This window comes from Carcharodon carcharias, chromosome 1 (assembly GCF_017639515.1).
Source record: "Carcharodon carcharias isolate sCarCar2 chromosome 1, sCarCar2.pri, whole genome shotgun sequence".
NCBI classification, from domain to species: Eukaryota; Metazoa; Chordata; class Chondrichthyes; order Lamniformes; family Lamnidae; genus Carcharodon; species Carcharodon carcharias.
The window spans coordinates 113630895-113646737 of NC_054467.1; the positions used below are offsets into that span (position 1 = coordinate 113630895).

General features: G+C 41.5%; 1 protein-coding gene across 2 annotated transcripts in view; it reads left to right on the top strand.

Moving 5' to 3' along the window:
* Positions 1-15843, top strand: part of cc2d2a (coiled-coil and C2 domain containing 2A) — a 204005-nt gene that overhangs the window by 59588 nt on the left and 128574 nt on the right. For both annotated transcript variants that reach the window (XM_041185821.1, XM_041185830.1), the window contains exons 12-13: positions 621-757; positions 877-1008. In XM_041185821.1, coding sequence (XP_041041755.1) covers positions 621-757; positions 877-1008 — 269 coding nt within the window. The remainder of the gene's footprint in view (positions 1-620; positions 758-876; positions 1009-15843) is intronic.

Consider the following 15843-nt stretch of genomic DNA (forward strand, 5'->3'; position numbering starts at 1 on the left):
TTATCTGTCAGGCTCAGAGTGTGGCTTTTTTGTGTGTACTGGAAGCTACATATACACAGGGCCCTGATCTTTGCAGACAGAAAGAAACATGTACACACATTGCGCCTGTTTCAGCTAAACTAAATCAGTGACAGCCATTCGCTGACTCATTCCTCAGGGCAATGCCTTGACCAGTCAGGGTCAAGATGCCTGGTTTAAGTTTCAAACCATGCTTGGCAGTTAAGTGTCTGTCACCATCCATGGCAATGCCTCTACCAATCAGAGTCCACTTGCCAACCAATCATCACTCTCTTCTACAGTATAAATTGTTGCTTTCCCCTTACCGCTGATGAGTGCATGATGAAAAGCTTCGCCATGTATCTTTTTTTTCAGCAAAACTCAAGTTCTATACCACTAAATGACTATTTGTGGAACTGATAATGTTGATGAACTGTATGCTCAAATGAGTAACATTTTGAGTACTCGTTGAGGTTGTCTGATATTAGTATGGAAGTAATCCACGTGAATCTTGGAGTTATGTAGGATCATTGTTGCCTATTCAACAAAATTGGGATCTTTGGCACTTAGTGTCTTTCCACGAATGGCTTACCTTCATCAAAGTTTGTATCCTTGATGTTCAGTGTCCACATCGGAGAAGGTTCCTGAAAACATGCAGCCGCGGTTTCTCGAAGATGAAGGCATTTATGTTGGAGAAAGACCAAAAGTTTCCCAATCTAACCAGAACATCCTGGAGAATCGTCTGCTTAAAAATGAAGAGGTGAGTCAAACAAACAAGGGATATGGGTCCTTCCCCTGTTTTTATAAAATTAGTAATTACATTTTAGAAAAACCTTTGTTTAACAGCTTCAGCAAAAATGCTCTCATCCATCATCCTAGGGCAAAAAATGGTTTGGAAGTGATGGCAGAATAATAGCCTTAGCTGACCCTATTAAAAGGACCCAAACCAGACCACCTGTGTTCTCACTCCATGAAAAAGTGGATCCTGCACTCGAAACTCTGTATAAAAAGGCAAGTAAAACCATTATGATAATACAATGAATGTATTTTTTTTTTCAGACTAACAAATTATTTTACAGCATATTACATAGTTTCTGTAACTGAAAGTTTATCCATTTTCAAAACTAAATTTTTATTCAAATATCAGTCGAGTAATGTATTGACAAGAAAAAAATTGGAACGTTTACAAGTTTTAAGTAAATCCAATCATATGTAGACGTGATGCAAGATTGTTGATGGAAGGGAAGACTTTCGGGTTATAGTTTGTTTCTTCAGTTCGTGCATGTCCAGGTGGTGAATCTGATTCTAAATCTGCACTTAGAATCTTGATTTCCTTTCCCTCTGCCCAGACTAAGATTTATTGGTGTGTCAACGTTTTATGCCATACTTAATAGGACTCCAGAGCGCTCATCAATAATGTTACAGTACCAAGCTACTATATAGTTAATATCCCAAGCAGGCCGTTAATCTGTATAGATAATTCATTCTATGTTATTTGGCATACTTTTATGTATTTCAAATCTTTCTCAACTTCTGAGTCAAAAATAGTTCTATAAAATTAATTTGACAAACTGTCCAAGGGAACCGATAGGGATATGTTTGAGTATTTAGGGAAAGCATTAAGAGCAGTGCCTCGAGTTTCTTGATGCAAGTTCCCAATGGAAATAATTGGATTTAAACTATGATCTCGCCAAGAAACAGTACATCTGCAAACAGAGTAATTTTCTTAAATGACTGTTGAGGATCCGAATTCCCAAACTATATCAATAATGAAGTACCTATGGTAAATCAGCACATCTATTTAACCAAATCTAGATTTGAAAGGAATGTAACTTAATACTTACTGAATTAAAATAAATATTTTAAGTCAACAATGTATAATCTTCCTTGCTTACAATGTGACCGTGACTAAATGCTTGCTAAATATGCAGACTATAGGGCACAGTAGGGAAAATGCTCCCGGGTGGGCTGGACCCTGCATAGTTTTGTGGAGATGAAGTTACTCTGCACATAGTCAGTTGCATAATTCTGAATTCTATGAATCAGCAAATTGAACAGCCTTATCAAATGTAATTGATTATTGACTGCAACTTCATCTATGCAGCCTCCTATTACTGATTTGAATCAATTAAAAATGAAGATGCGTTCAAGCAGTTGCAGCAGCTGGAGAAACAGGCCAATCAATTTTTTCAATGGACTGCTGGTCACTGGTCTTCTGCACCAAGAGCAAATCAGTTCACTAAATTTCAATGTATTTAAACTGAATTTAAAACAATTTAAAGTAATTGCAGCATCATTATGAGAATCAGGCTCGAGTGAAATTTCAATTGACTGCTACTCATTCTGCTGTTTAGCGATGGATTATAGATTCCTGGGCACCCAAAATTCTCAGCCCATTGTGAGCACCATCGAACGTGCGCAATCGGGGGTGGAGAGAGAGTGGGTGGGGGGAGGAACTTGGCTTGCTGATCTGAGTGGGGACTGTTTCTGGTGCATTGACTTCTGAACCATTGTAAAAGAATAAGGAAACACAAGCAAAGGTAATTTTGGGCAGTACTCCAGTTTTAAATCCTACAATATTTTGAACTATTTTAGTTCCTCCCAGATTGTGCTAATGTCTGGGCAAAAACATGGGGAAGACGTTTACATCCCGCTAGCAGGCACATGCTCGACCTGATCAAGTGTAAAATTCCGCGAGAACACGTCGGGCGAGCATCCCAATGTCATTGTGCACTCGTGCGATATTCTGCTCAGCGGGTGCGTACAAAAGTCAGAAGCGCGCCCGCAGACAATTAGGGGGGCAATTAAGCCCATTAACGGCGCAATTGACTCCAATTTTCCATTGCCCTTCCAACCTTACAGTTGGCGGACGGATGAGTCGGCCAGGTGGCCTTTGCATTTTTCATCAATTTTTTCATCCAAGGGCCAGTGAATTTTCCGTGATGAAATGAAATAAAAATAAATTTCTGTGGACAGCATTTCTATCAGATATATTTTCACGTGATTGATTATGATGCATGGACGCTTCTTCAGCTTTTAAAACCTTTACTTTAGCTTTTTCAGGTTTCCAGCTCCCTGAAGCAGTTGCCTGCCTTCAGGAAGCTTTCTTGTAGCGCTCACCTGCGCCCACGGAAATGTCACCGTTTGCCCTCTTCCCACTCCCGCCCCTGTAGCACTGAGTTTTTCAGCTCGCGTTTCACGCTGGCTGGATGTTAATTGGCCAGCCAACGTGAAATCACGGTCGGGGGCTGATTGCGGCTGGTGGTCCATTTCCCAACCGCTTGTGTAGGCCCACCCTCCAAAGGTACAGCTCAGGCCATGCAGAAAATCCAGGCCCTTGCATCCAAATCATCTGGATTCCTGGTGCACAACTTCCACCACTGGGGATGTGTATTGACAATTTGGGTGTTCAGGTCAGCCGTCACTGATGAATTTAATATCAATTTTATATCCTGTGGGGCCAACTGATATTTGAAACACACCCAGCCTGCAAATTTCCACACCAAGAATGCAAGATCATAAAATCTACCCTTTGCTCTTGGAATTAGTTATTCAACTTACTGTAACTGTGTTAGCCAATTTATTCTAAATCACTCTTTGCATAGAGATTTAAAATTCACAATCTGCAGAAGTTAATGTTATCTATGGTATGATTAAGAATATTGTGTTGATACTTGCTGACATCATCTAAACTTATTAAAGTCCCAATGCTCATTTTACCTGAGAGCAAGGTCACAATTGTTTAATTATTTTTGGTTCAACTTTGAATTAAAATTTGTTGCTTAGAACTGCAAACAGGTTCTCTGAACACTAGGTTATCTGGGAAACTGAATCAACATTAATATTATGGTATTTATGATAAACAGTTTTTATTGCAATATCGACCATAAGCTATCAAAGAAACCCTAAAGTACAATTTGACACATTTAAAAAATGAACTGCTATCTCTTCCTATTTGCATTGTTTCTTTGAGCTAGATTTAACAGATCCTGCCAGGCATGTTTTTGGTGGGGGGGCAGAGAAAATACGATGGGTGGGAAGCACACCACCACTTCGCCCAACCCCGACCCAGTCCCCGTAATACAGGGGGTTGGGTAAGGCGCCCACGCTTAGGCCTATTGAGGCCCTTAAGTGGCCAATTAAGAACCTCAGTCTGCCTCCACTGCCATAAAACGTTGGGCAGTGGAAGGCAGGTGAGAGGAGGAAGGCTGTTTTTTCACCAAAGCTGATGAAAGAGCAGGAAGGAAGTGGGTTTACATCTTTTGGGTGGGAGAGGGGGGGTCCCCCGTGTGCATTGGGGCACCATCCCCCAAGATTGTACCCCCCACCCCCCTTTGTGCCTCCCTGCCTAGCCTCCAAACCACCTACCTAGGGTGTTGATCCCTCCCTGCCCAAAATGCCTGGGACTTATCTGGGTCGGGGTGCCTTTGATTATCTTCGTAGAACCGGCTGCTTGCAGTCCCAGCAGCATCCACTACTGAGTTCTGGCCCTGCTCGGACTGCAAGAGCTGCTGGCTAATCTGGGTGAACTGCAACAATTGTTTATTCCTGTCTGGCGCAAAAGTAAAATAGGAAAGGTGGCCAAACCAAGGCTTACAAGGGAAATTAGAGATAGTGTTAGATGCAAGGAAGAGGCGTACAAATTGGCCAGAAAAAACAACAGACCTGAGGTTTGGGAGCAGTTTAGAATTCAGCAAAGGAGGATCAAGGGATTGATTAAGAAGGAGAAAATAGAGTATGAAAGTAAGCTTGCGGGGAACATAAAAACTGACTGTAAAAGAGAAAAAGATTGATTCCTCACAGTCAGAAACAGGGGAATTTATAATGGGGAACAAAGAAATGGCTGACCAACTAAATACATACTTTGGTTCTGTCTTCACAAAGGAGGACACAAATAACATACCAAAAATGTTGGGGAACACAGGGTTTAGTGAGAGGGAGGAACTGAAAGAAATCAGTATTAGTAGGGAAATGGTGTTGGGGAAATTGATGGGATTGAAGGCCGATAAATCCATAGGGCCTGATAATCTATATCCCAGAATACTTAAGGAAGTGGCCCTAGAAATAGTGGATGCATTGGTGGTCATCTTCCGAGATTCTATAGACTCTGGAACAGTTCCTACCGTTTGGAGGGTAGCTAATGTAACCCCACTATTTAAAAAGGAAGGTTGAGAGAAAACAGGGAATTATAGGCCAGTCAGCCTGATGTCGGTAGTGGGGAAAATTCTAGAGTCCATTATAAAAGATTCAATAGCTGAGCACGTGGAAAACAGTGGCAGAATTGGACAGAGTCAGCATGGATTTACGAAAGGGAAATCATGCTTGACAAATCGACTGGAATTTTGAGAGATTGTAACTAGTAGGGTTGATGAGGGGGAGCCAGTGGATGTGGTTTATTTGGACTTTCAGAAGGCTTTTGACAAAGTCCCACGTAAGGAATTGGCATGTAAAATTAAAGCGCATGGGATTGGGGGTAATGTATTGAGAGGGATAGAAAACTGGTTGTTAGACAAGAAACAAAGAGTAGGAATAAACAGGTCTTTTTCTGAATGGCAGGCAGTGACTAGTGGGGTACCGCAGGGATCGGTGCTGGGACCCCAGCTATTCACAATATATATTAATGATTTAGATGAGGGAACTAAATGTAATATCTCCAAATTTGCAGATGAGGCAAAGTGGGGTGGGAGGGCGAGCTGTGAGAAGGATGCAGAGATGCTTCAGTGTGATTTGGACAAGCTGAGTGAGTGAGCAAATGCATGGCAGATGCAGTACAATCTGGATAAATGTGAGGTTAGCCACTTTGATAGCATAAACAGGAAGGCAGATTATTATCTGAATGACTATAAATTGAGAGAGAGGAATGTGCAACAAGACCTGCGTGCCCTCGTACACCAGTCACTGAAGTAAGCATGCAGGTGCAGCAGGCGGTAAAGAAGGCAAATGGTATCTTGGCCTTCATAGCCAGAGGATTCGAGTACAGGAACAGGGGTGTCTTGCTGCAATTATACAGGGCCTTGGTGAGACCGCACCTGGACTATTGTGTGCAGTTTCAGTCTCCTTATCTGAGGAAGGATGTTCTTGTTCTAGAGGGAGTGCAGCGAAGGTTTACCAGACTGATTCTTGGGATGGCGGGACTGACATATGAGGAGAGATTGAGTTGGTTAGGATTATATTCACTGGAGTTCTGAAGAATGAGGGGGGATCTCATAGAAACCTATAAAATTCTAACAGGACTAGACAGATGTTCCTAATGGTGGGGGAGTCCAGAACCAGGGGTCACAGTCTGAGGATACGGGGTAGACCATTTAGGACTGAGATGAGGAGCAATTTCTACACCCAGAGAGTGCTGAGCCTGTGGAATTCACTACCACAAAGTAGTTGAGGCCAAAACTTTATATGTTTTCAAGAAGGAGTTGGAAATAGCTCTTGGGGTGAAAGGGATCAAAGGATATGGGGAGAAAGTGGGAGCAGGCTATTGAGTTGGATGATCAGCCATGATTGTGATGAATGGCAGTGCAGGCTCGAAGAGCCGAATGGCCTTCTCCTGCTCCTATTTTCTGTGTATTTGATTGGCCGGCAGCTCTCGAGTGCAGGACCTGCTTCCACTGAATGGGTGAGGGGGTCATAGGGACGTCCCACTCTCTGCTTGTTGAGGCCACCCACAGTGTAATAGTGCTCCAGGTCAGCCTTCTTTAAAGTTGGTCAGTTTTTGACTGTCTTTGCTAACGGGGGTGTGGGAGACGGGTGGTGGGGGCAAGTAATACACAGCCCCCCTAAAATTCAGCCCCTTTTCTTATTTTAACTTGCATTTTGGACTTCAATAACTTTTTTTGTTTGCTATTTGCCTTTCATGCATCTCTTTCTTCCGTCATTGCACCATTAGGGGCTGTGCCTTCAGCTGCCTAGGCTCTATACTCTGCAATTCCCTCCCTGATCCACTCAAACCATCTACCTCCCTCTCTTAAAGACCTTCTTTAATAAAAAGCTTTTGTTTAGTACTGCCAACACATCCTAAATTGGCTTGATGTCCATGTTTTCATTATGCCTCTGTCAAACAATTTGTAACATTGTTTCTATGCCAATGGTACAAAATAATTATAAATTGTTGTTTGCAATGTCCTATTTCTATCTAATATTTCTGTATCCAGGGCTGGAATTTTGCAGTCAAAACGACAGTGAAGCTGTCAGCATTCGCTGTCATTACTCTGTGAAACTGACAGCAACTTCTGGAGTCTGCACCTGTGAAATTAAATGCAGAAATCCAGACATTATTGGCAGTGGTTTTATGCTTCAGGTGATGTGCCACAAACTGCAATCAATGAGAAATTGAAAGTGCTGGAAATACTCAGCTGGTCTTGCAGTATCTGTGGAGAGAGAAACAGAGTTAATGCTTTGAGTCAAATGTGACTCTCCTTCCGAACATAGTCGACTTGACTCAAAACATTAACACTGTTTCTTTCTCCCCAGGTGCTGCCAGATCTGCTGAGTATTTCCAGCGCTTTCTGTTTCTAAATCAGATTTCCACCGGCAGTATTTTGCTTTTATATCAATTAGAAATCACTGAACTGATGAGAACGTGCTCTTTTATGCTATTAGGTTCATTGTAAAAACCCTTGAACAATATATACCTTGTTCAATGAGCTGTGACATTTTTAGTGGCAACTATGTTCATAATTATTGCTGAAAAGCCTCTCTAGCTTTGAAAAACTAATTTTATTTTTGTGGAATACCAACTTTCTCCATTATGGTATTATTCCACATTTTTATCTTAAAGTTTGTTTATGATATTTCAGTTTCTACCTTAATCCCATGTCCCAATCATTTAATTTGATCTCTGTAAGATTTAATTAAAAGTGAGGGATAATCAGTGCACTTTACTTCCTAGTTTGCTGTCTCTGAGAATATTTCAATTTAATTGAAATGTGCCCTGCCTGATGGCAGACCTCCCTTCACTGCAATAGTGAAAATGCACAAGACGTTACTTAAACTTAAATAGTAAAAAAAAATGAGCGACTAGAGAGCAATATCTAAATTAAAGTAACTAAGGCGCATAGCTTCATAGTGAGTCAATTTGCTTATCTAAGCAAGTGTGGCAGCCAGTTAGTGCACGGAAAAGCCTCATAAACAGCAGATGAAACGATAGATAGTTAATTTATTTTTGCTGGTGTTGAGGGATAGCTGACAAAGGATCACTCTCTGCTCTTCCTAGAACATTCCATGGAATGTTTAGAGTCCATCTGAAAAGGCAGATGGAGACTTGGATATGGTGTCACACCAATGAGAATAAAAAGTACCTCTGGCAATTTCTTGCGTGTCTCACCACTGGGAAAGTTTGCTATTATCACTTTATTAACCTATTATTTACATTTTTTGCAGTTTAATTGATTTATATTGCTTCATTTCACTTGTTTTAAATCAAACAGGGACCTGTAAATAAATGAAATGTCTAAACAATGCAAGATAATTTTGTAGTGAATTCAGCACTATTGAATTCAGGTAGTACTTTGTTTTATTAAAATCTAAATGAATACTGTTAATATATATTAGCACAGCTGTTAATACATAGTATTTCAAAATTTCCTTGGTATTTTTGAGTTTAACTGTTCTGGGCGAGAATCCCTTTGCTGTTTCCCATTGCTCCAGAGATATCCATTGACCTCACCCCTCCCTATCTGCAACTATATTCTCTGTGGCATATTTTAATTATCTTTTCAGCAAATCATGCCTGCATTTATCACTGGAGAATATGGAACACAGCAGTCTAACTTGTACCGTTTGTTGCCAATATCAACAATTCCACACTAATGACTTTGTCTTCCCAGCATTTAGATGGATAAAGTTACAGCTCATTCAAGACTGAATGTTGGACATCATGGAGACAGTAGGGATCATAAGAGATGGTGGAGGTAGAGCTGGGTGGTGTTGGTATGAGGCAGTTAACCCATATCTGTGGATGATGTCACCAAGGGACATGTCAGTTACGGAAGGGCACCGAGGATGGACTGTTGGATAACTCCAGAATTTACGGTGTGGGGTTGGGAAGAGAAGCCGCTAGAGATACTATGGTTACAAACAGATGGGTAACTGTGGGACCAAGCCAGGGCTATTCTATAGAAATGAACAACAGAGGATAGGCTTTGGAGAGGTGTAATCAATTGTGACAGAGGTTGCAGAGGTGAAAAGGGAGAATAATGCACCATGGTTACAGTTACAGAGCATTTTATTCATAACTTCAGTCAAAGTTAGGTTTGGTGCTGTTGGAAAGTGCTGATTGGAGACATTCAAAAGCTCCACTGATAATCTGCAAACATGAATTTTTGTTCTGCACAAGCCTTCAACTTTTAGCATAATTGGTTTGGTCATTTATTACCCAGTGAATAGCAATACATAGCCAGTACTAGCTGGATAGGAAACCCTGAGATAACTCCAACCAACAGACCACAATAGAATTGTGTAATGACCCTCTAGTGCTGAATTATAAGAAAACTAAAAATCAAATTTATAACGGTGGAAAGAAATAATTTGTATTTTTGGTGTTGACTGTCAATGCCAAGAATTCTGAGGCTAGGTAAACTACAGCCTAGATATAAAATATTGTGCCCCAATAGATTTGGACTACTTTGAGGCATATTTAGGCAGAATACCCATAAGTTCAGTTTCGTCATCAAGTATTCTTGTTACTGTTGTTTATGCCTTCCTCAGGTCATATTGCCTAATTAAAAGACATTCAAATTAGTGTACAAATCACAGAGCAAACCTTGAGCATTTTGCCCATGTTCTGAACTTAGAGCTCAGATTATAGCCTTGAAGTTAATTCTCTTATTATTGTTCTGTTGCAGAAACTGCTGACAATTACAAGTAGGGTGATCCAATAGCATTGTCTACAATAATTGTGTATGTTGGTGAGAATGGCACAGTAATGATACCCTTAAGGTATGGAGCAATCTTAAGACTGCAATACAAAACTTCCACTCTAACAAAATACTTAAACACAGTGTTTTTATAGAACCAAGTAAAAGCACAGTACTGTTAGCTCCTTCACTTTGGATCAACGGATCTTCATGATTAATCAGCCCACTTTATTGCTGAGATATCTGTTACTGCAAAGTGATGGATAATTGAAAGAACATGAGCCTGCATTTGATGTTTTCTTTTTCCCTGGCTCCTTCAATTTAGAATGCTGAGTGATATCAGATTTATTTTCAGGAAACCAAGTGCTCCTACCCTAGGAAGTAGGGAAAAGCAGAGATGGTGTCGGTCACTCTTGGATATCTCCTGTGATTTGTTTAAGAGGCCCATCTACATTAAGGGTGAAATTACAGGCAAAGTTATACACTAGCTTTCTTGGCCCTGAATTTCCATGAAAGTTTGCCTGGTCTCCTGCCATAACTTCGACCGGAAATTGGCAGAATTCCCAGAGAATCGTCATAAACAGCTCAGGGTGAATGCTCACACTGTTTCTCTGGAGGTTTCACTAGGCTCCTGACAAAGTTTTTTTTATGGGTTGATACAAGGACATTGTGATTTAAGTGATTAAGCAGCAGATACTGAATGGAGTCAACCAAGACAGTGGATCTCAAACTTTGTGGTTGAAGGATCCCTTTTCAAATGTATTGATAATTACATTCAAACTATAATACCATATACTACACACAATATGAAAGTGCTGCATGAAAAGAATATTTTAATAACATTCTTAAGAAAACATATTAGATTTAGGAGCAAGAGTAGTCCACTAGGCCCCTCAAGCCTGCTCCACCATTCAGTGAGATCATGGCTGATCTGATTTTAACCTCAGCTCCACATTCCTGCCTGTCCTGATAACTTTTCACCTCCTTGCTTATCAAGAATCTATCTCTGCTTTAAAAATATTCAAAGATTCTGTATCCACTGCCTTTTGAGTAAGAGAGTTCCAAAGTCTTAATGAACTGCAGAGAAAGAAATTCTGCTCATCACTTATTTTTAAACAGTGACCCCCTAGTCCTAGATTCTCCCACGAGAGGAAACATCCTTTCCACACTCACACTGTCAAGACTTCTCAGGACCTTATGTGTTCCAACCAAATTGCCTCTTACTCTTCTAAACTTCCATGGAAACAAGCCAAGCCTGTCCAAGCTTTCCTCATAAGCCAGCCTTCCCATTCCAGGTATTAGCCTAATAAATCTTCTCTGAATTGCTTTCAACACATTTACGTTCTTCCATAAGTAAGGAGACCAATACTGTACACAGTACTCCAGATCTGTTTCACCAGTGCCCTGCATAACTGAAGCATAACCTCGCTAGTTTTAATTTTACTATTCAATTCCCCTCACAATAAATGATAACATTGGGCTGTAACTTCCGAGCTGCAAGGCATCATATTTGGGGTTACTGCCCTGGAGGTTCACGGGCAAGGTTTACACAGCAATTGCCCGGAAGTGCAAACTTCCTCTGGGCAATTGCCCTGCACTGGAGCCATTGGAAAATGCGATATAAACTGCAGACTTCAGATGGTTCTGGTTGTGTTACATCAATAGTTACCCATAAAGACTTAGAAGAATTAGCACCTCTTCTAACTTCTGGGCAAATATTGCACGGACCCACACCGAATCCCCACAGGACAACCCCCATACCCCTAAGCCTCCCAGGAGACTCCCCTCACCCTCTCCCACCAAGCCAACTCTCCCCTCTCCCCACCCCCATGGGGCTCCACGCGACAATCCCTCCCTCCCCAAATAGGCCTGACACGACCTGATCCGACCCAAGCCTCCCCCTCCCAAAGGCCTGACACATAAGAAATAGAAGCAGGAGTAGGCCATTCGACTCCTCAAGCCTGCCCGCCATTCAATAAGATTGTGGCTGATCTGCCACAGGCTCAACTCCTCTTTCGTGCCAGCTCCACATAGCCCTCAATTCCCCGATATTTCAAAAATCTATCTCCCTCCTCTTTAAATACTTCAGCGATCTAGCCTGCACAACTCTCTGGAGTAGACAATTCCAGACATCCAGTACCCTCTGAGATAAGAAATTCCTTCGCATCTCAGTTTTAAATGTGTGTCCCCTTATTCTGTAACTATGTCCCCTAGTTCAAGATCCCCCCACTAGTGGAAATATCTTCTCAACATCTACCCTGTCAAGCCCCCTCAGAATTGTAAACGTTTCAATAAGATCACCTCACATTCTTCTAAACTCTAATGAATAAAGGCCTAGCCTGTTTAACCATTCTTGATAAGTTAACCCCTTCATCCCAGGAATCAGCCGAGTAAATCTCTTTTGAACTGCCTCCAATGCCAGTACATACTTTATTAAATACGGGGACCAAAACTGTACACAGTAGTTCAGGTGCGGCCTCACCAGCACCCTGTACAGTTGTAACAAGACTTACCGATTTTTAAACTCCAACCCCCTAGCAATACAGGCCAAAATTCTCTTTGCTGCCTTAATTACTTGCTACACCTGCATGCTAACTTCTTGTGTTTCATGCACAAGAACACCCAGATCCCTCTGTGCTGCACTTTTTGGTGGTTTCTCTCCATTTAAATAATAGTTTGCCTTTTGATTTTTCCTACCAACGCGCATGACCTCACACTTCCCTACTTGAAACTCCATCTACCAAGTTTTTGCCCATTCACTCAACCTGTCCACGTCCCCTTGCACCTTTCTTATGTCCTCATCACAACATGCCCTCCCACCAATTTTGTATCGTCAACAAATTTGGATACATTACACTCTGCCCCCCTCCTCCAAGTCAATAATATAGACAGTAAATAATTGAGGCCCTAGAACTGACCCTTGTGGCACTCCACTAGTTATGTCTTTCCAACCTGAAAAAGACCCTCAAGTCCCAACACTCTGTCTTCTGTGTATTAACCAATCCTCATTATCCCCAATACTGTGAGCTCTTGTGCAGTAACCTTTTATGTGACGCTTTATCAAATGCCTTCTGGAAAATAAATGCACTACATCTACCGGTTCCCCTTTATCAACCCTGCTTGTTATATCCTCAAAGAACTCTAGCAAATTTGTCAAACATGATTTCCCTTTCACAAAACCATGTTGACTCTATTTGATTGCGTTAAGCTTTTCTAAATGTCCTGCTATTTCTTCCTTAATAATGGACTCTAGCATTTTCCCAGTGACAGGTGTTAGGCTGACTGGCCTATAATTTCCTGCTTTTTGTCTCCCTCCCTTTTTGAACAGAGGCGTTACGTTAGTGATTTTCCAATCTGCTGGGACCCTCCCAGAATCCAGTGAGTTCTGGAATATTTTGAGCAATGCCTCCACTATCTCTGCAGCCACTTCCTTTTCAACCCTTGTATGGAGGCCATCAGGTCCTGGCGACTTGTCTGCTTTTAGTCCTATTAGTTTCTCAAATATTTTGTCCCTCATGATAGAGGCTGTTACAAGATCTTTCTTCCGATTAGCTCCTTGCTTAGCTGATATCTTTGGGATGTTTATAGTGCCCACCACCTTGAAGACCGATGTAAAATATTGGTTTTAATTATCTGCTATTTCCCTGCTCCCTGTAATCAATTCTCCAGTCACATGCTCCAAAGCCCCATGCTCACTTTAGCTACTCATTTTTTTATACCCGTAGAAGCTTTTGCTGTTTGTTTTTTTTTATTACTTGCCAATTTACTTTCATAATCAATTTTCTCCTTCTTTATTAGCTTTTTAGTCATCTGCTGCTGGCTCCTAAAAAAAAAAAATTTCAATCCTCTGGCCTACCATTAGTTTTCATCGCTTTGTATGCCTTAGTTTTTAATTGGATACTCTCCTTGATGGCCTTTGTTAACCACAGGTGGTTTGTCCTCCTAATCGAGTCCTTCTTTTTGACTGGGATAAATTTTTGCTGAGCGTTATGAAATATTTGCTTAAATGTCTGCCACTGCTTGTCCTTCCCCTTAGTCTATTTTCCCAGCCCGCTTTAGACAACTCTTTCTTCATACCTCTGTTATTGCCCTTATTTAAGTTGAGGACACTGGTTTGAGACCCAAGTTGCTCGCCTTCAAATTGAATTTGAAATTCTACCATGTTGTGATTGCTACCCCCTTGAGGGTCATTAACTATGAGATCTCTTATTAATCCTACCTCATTATACATTACTAGATCTAAAATAGCCTGTTCTTGGGTAGGTTCTGCAATGTATTGCCCTAAGAAACAATCTTTGATGCACTCTACAAATTCGTCTTCTGTGTTACCCCTGCCAACCTGATTTGTCCAGTCAATATGCAGATTAAAATCACCCATACAATTGTAGCGCCCTTCTTACACACCTCCATTATTTCCCGATTGTACTTTGTCCTACTCTTTGGGAGCCTTTCGATGACTCCCACCTGTGACTTCTTCCCTTTGCTATTCCTCATTTCCACCCAAAGTGATTCCACATCACGATCTATTGCACCTATATTACTATTCACCACCACACTGATACCTTCCTTTATTAACAAAACTACCCCACCTCCTTTTCCTTTTTGCCTATTTTTTCAGAACGTCGAATACCCCTGAATATTGACTTCCCAATCTCTGTAACAGCTATCAAGTCATATCTGTTTATTTCTATTTGTGCCTTCAACTCATCTATCTTGTTACTAATGCTGCATGCATTCAGATGAAGAGCCTTAAGCTTTGACTTTTTAACCATTATTACTCATTCTGGTTCTAATTTCTGCTGCACTCTTGTGCTTATGTTGTCCGCCCCTTCCTGTCACACTTTATCGTTCACCTCTTCACCTTTGTTCTCTCGTTTCTTTTTGATTTTTTAAACTTCCCTTCAATTGAACCCTCCCCCCAACTAATTAGTTTAAAGCCCTATCTACGACCCTAGTTATACGATTTGTCAGGACACTGGTCCCAGCATGATTCAAATGAGGCTTGTCCCAACAGAACAGCTCTCTCCTTTCCCAGTACTGGTGCCAGTGCCCCATGAATCAGAACCCATTTCTCCCACACCAGTCTTTGAGCCACGCATTTACTTCTCTAATCTTATTTACCCTAAGATAATTTGCACGTGGTTTAGGTAGTAATCCAGAGATTATTACCTTTGTGGTTCTGCTTTTTAATTTAGCCCCCGAGCTGCTTATAGTCCCTCAGCAGAGCCTCTTTCCCAGTCCTATCTATGTCATTGGTACCTACCTGGACCACAACAACTGAATCCTTCCCCTCCCAATCAGAGTTCCTCTCCAACCCAGAAAAGATGTCCTTAACTTGGCATCAGGTAGGCAACTCAGCCTCCGGGACTCTGTTTTTGCTACAGAGAACAGTATCTCTTCCTCTATCTATGCTATCCCCTTTTACTACTACGTTTCTCTTTTCTCCCCCCACTTGAATGGCGCTCTGTACCACGGTGCTGTGGTTAGTTCTCTCTTCCTCCCTGCAGTCTGTGGCCTCATCCACACCCGGAGCAAGAACCTCGTACCTATTGGAAAAGGGCACTAGCTGAGGCTCTTTCAAAGCTAAATTTTGGATTCCCCATACCTGCCTCACTCGCAGCCGTAATACCCTCCTGTCCCTGACTGCAGACCAAATTTGATGTAATTAGTCTAAAGGGTGTGGCTGTCTCCTGAAACAGTGTCCAGGTAACTGTCCCCCTCCCTATTGTGTCGCAGTGTCTGCAGCTCGGACTTCAACTCTGCAGTTCCTTGAGCAGCCAACACTTGCTGCAGATGTGGTCACTGTGGATCGTACCAGCATCCACCAGCTCCCACAAGCTACAGCTGTAACACATCGTTTGCTCAGCCATCTCTATTCTATTTAATTAATTAATCTGGATGTTAAATATTTTAAAAGTGAATTTCTTAACTGTACTCTACAGCTGTAATAATGTGTCCTGATTTAAACCACTTGGCCAATCAAAAGAGACAGGGA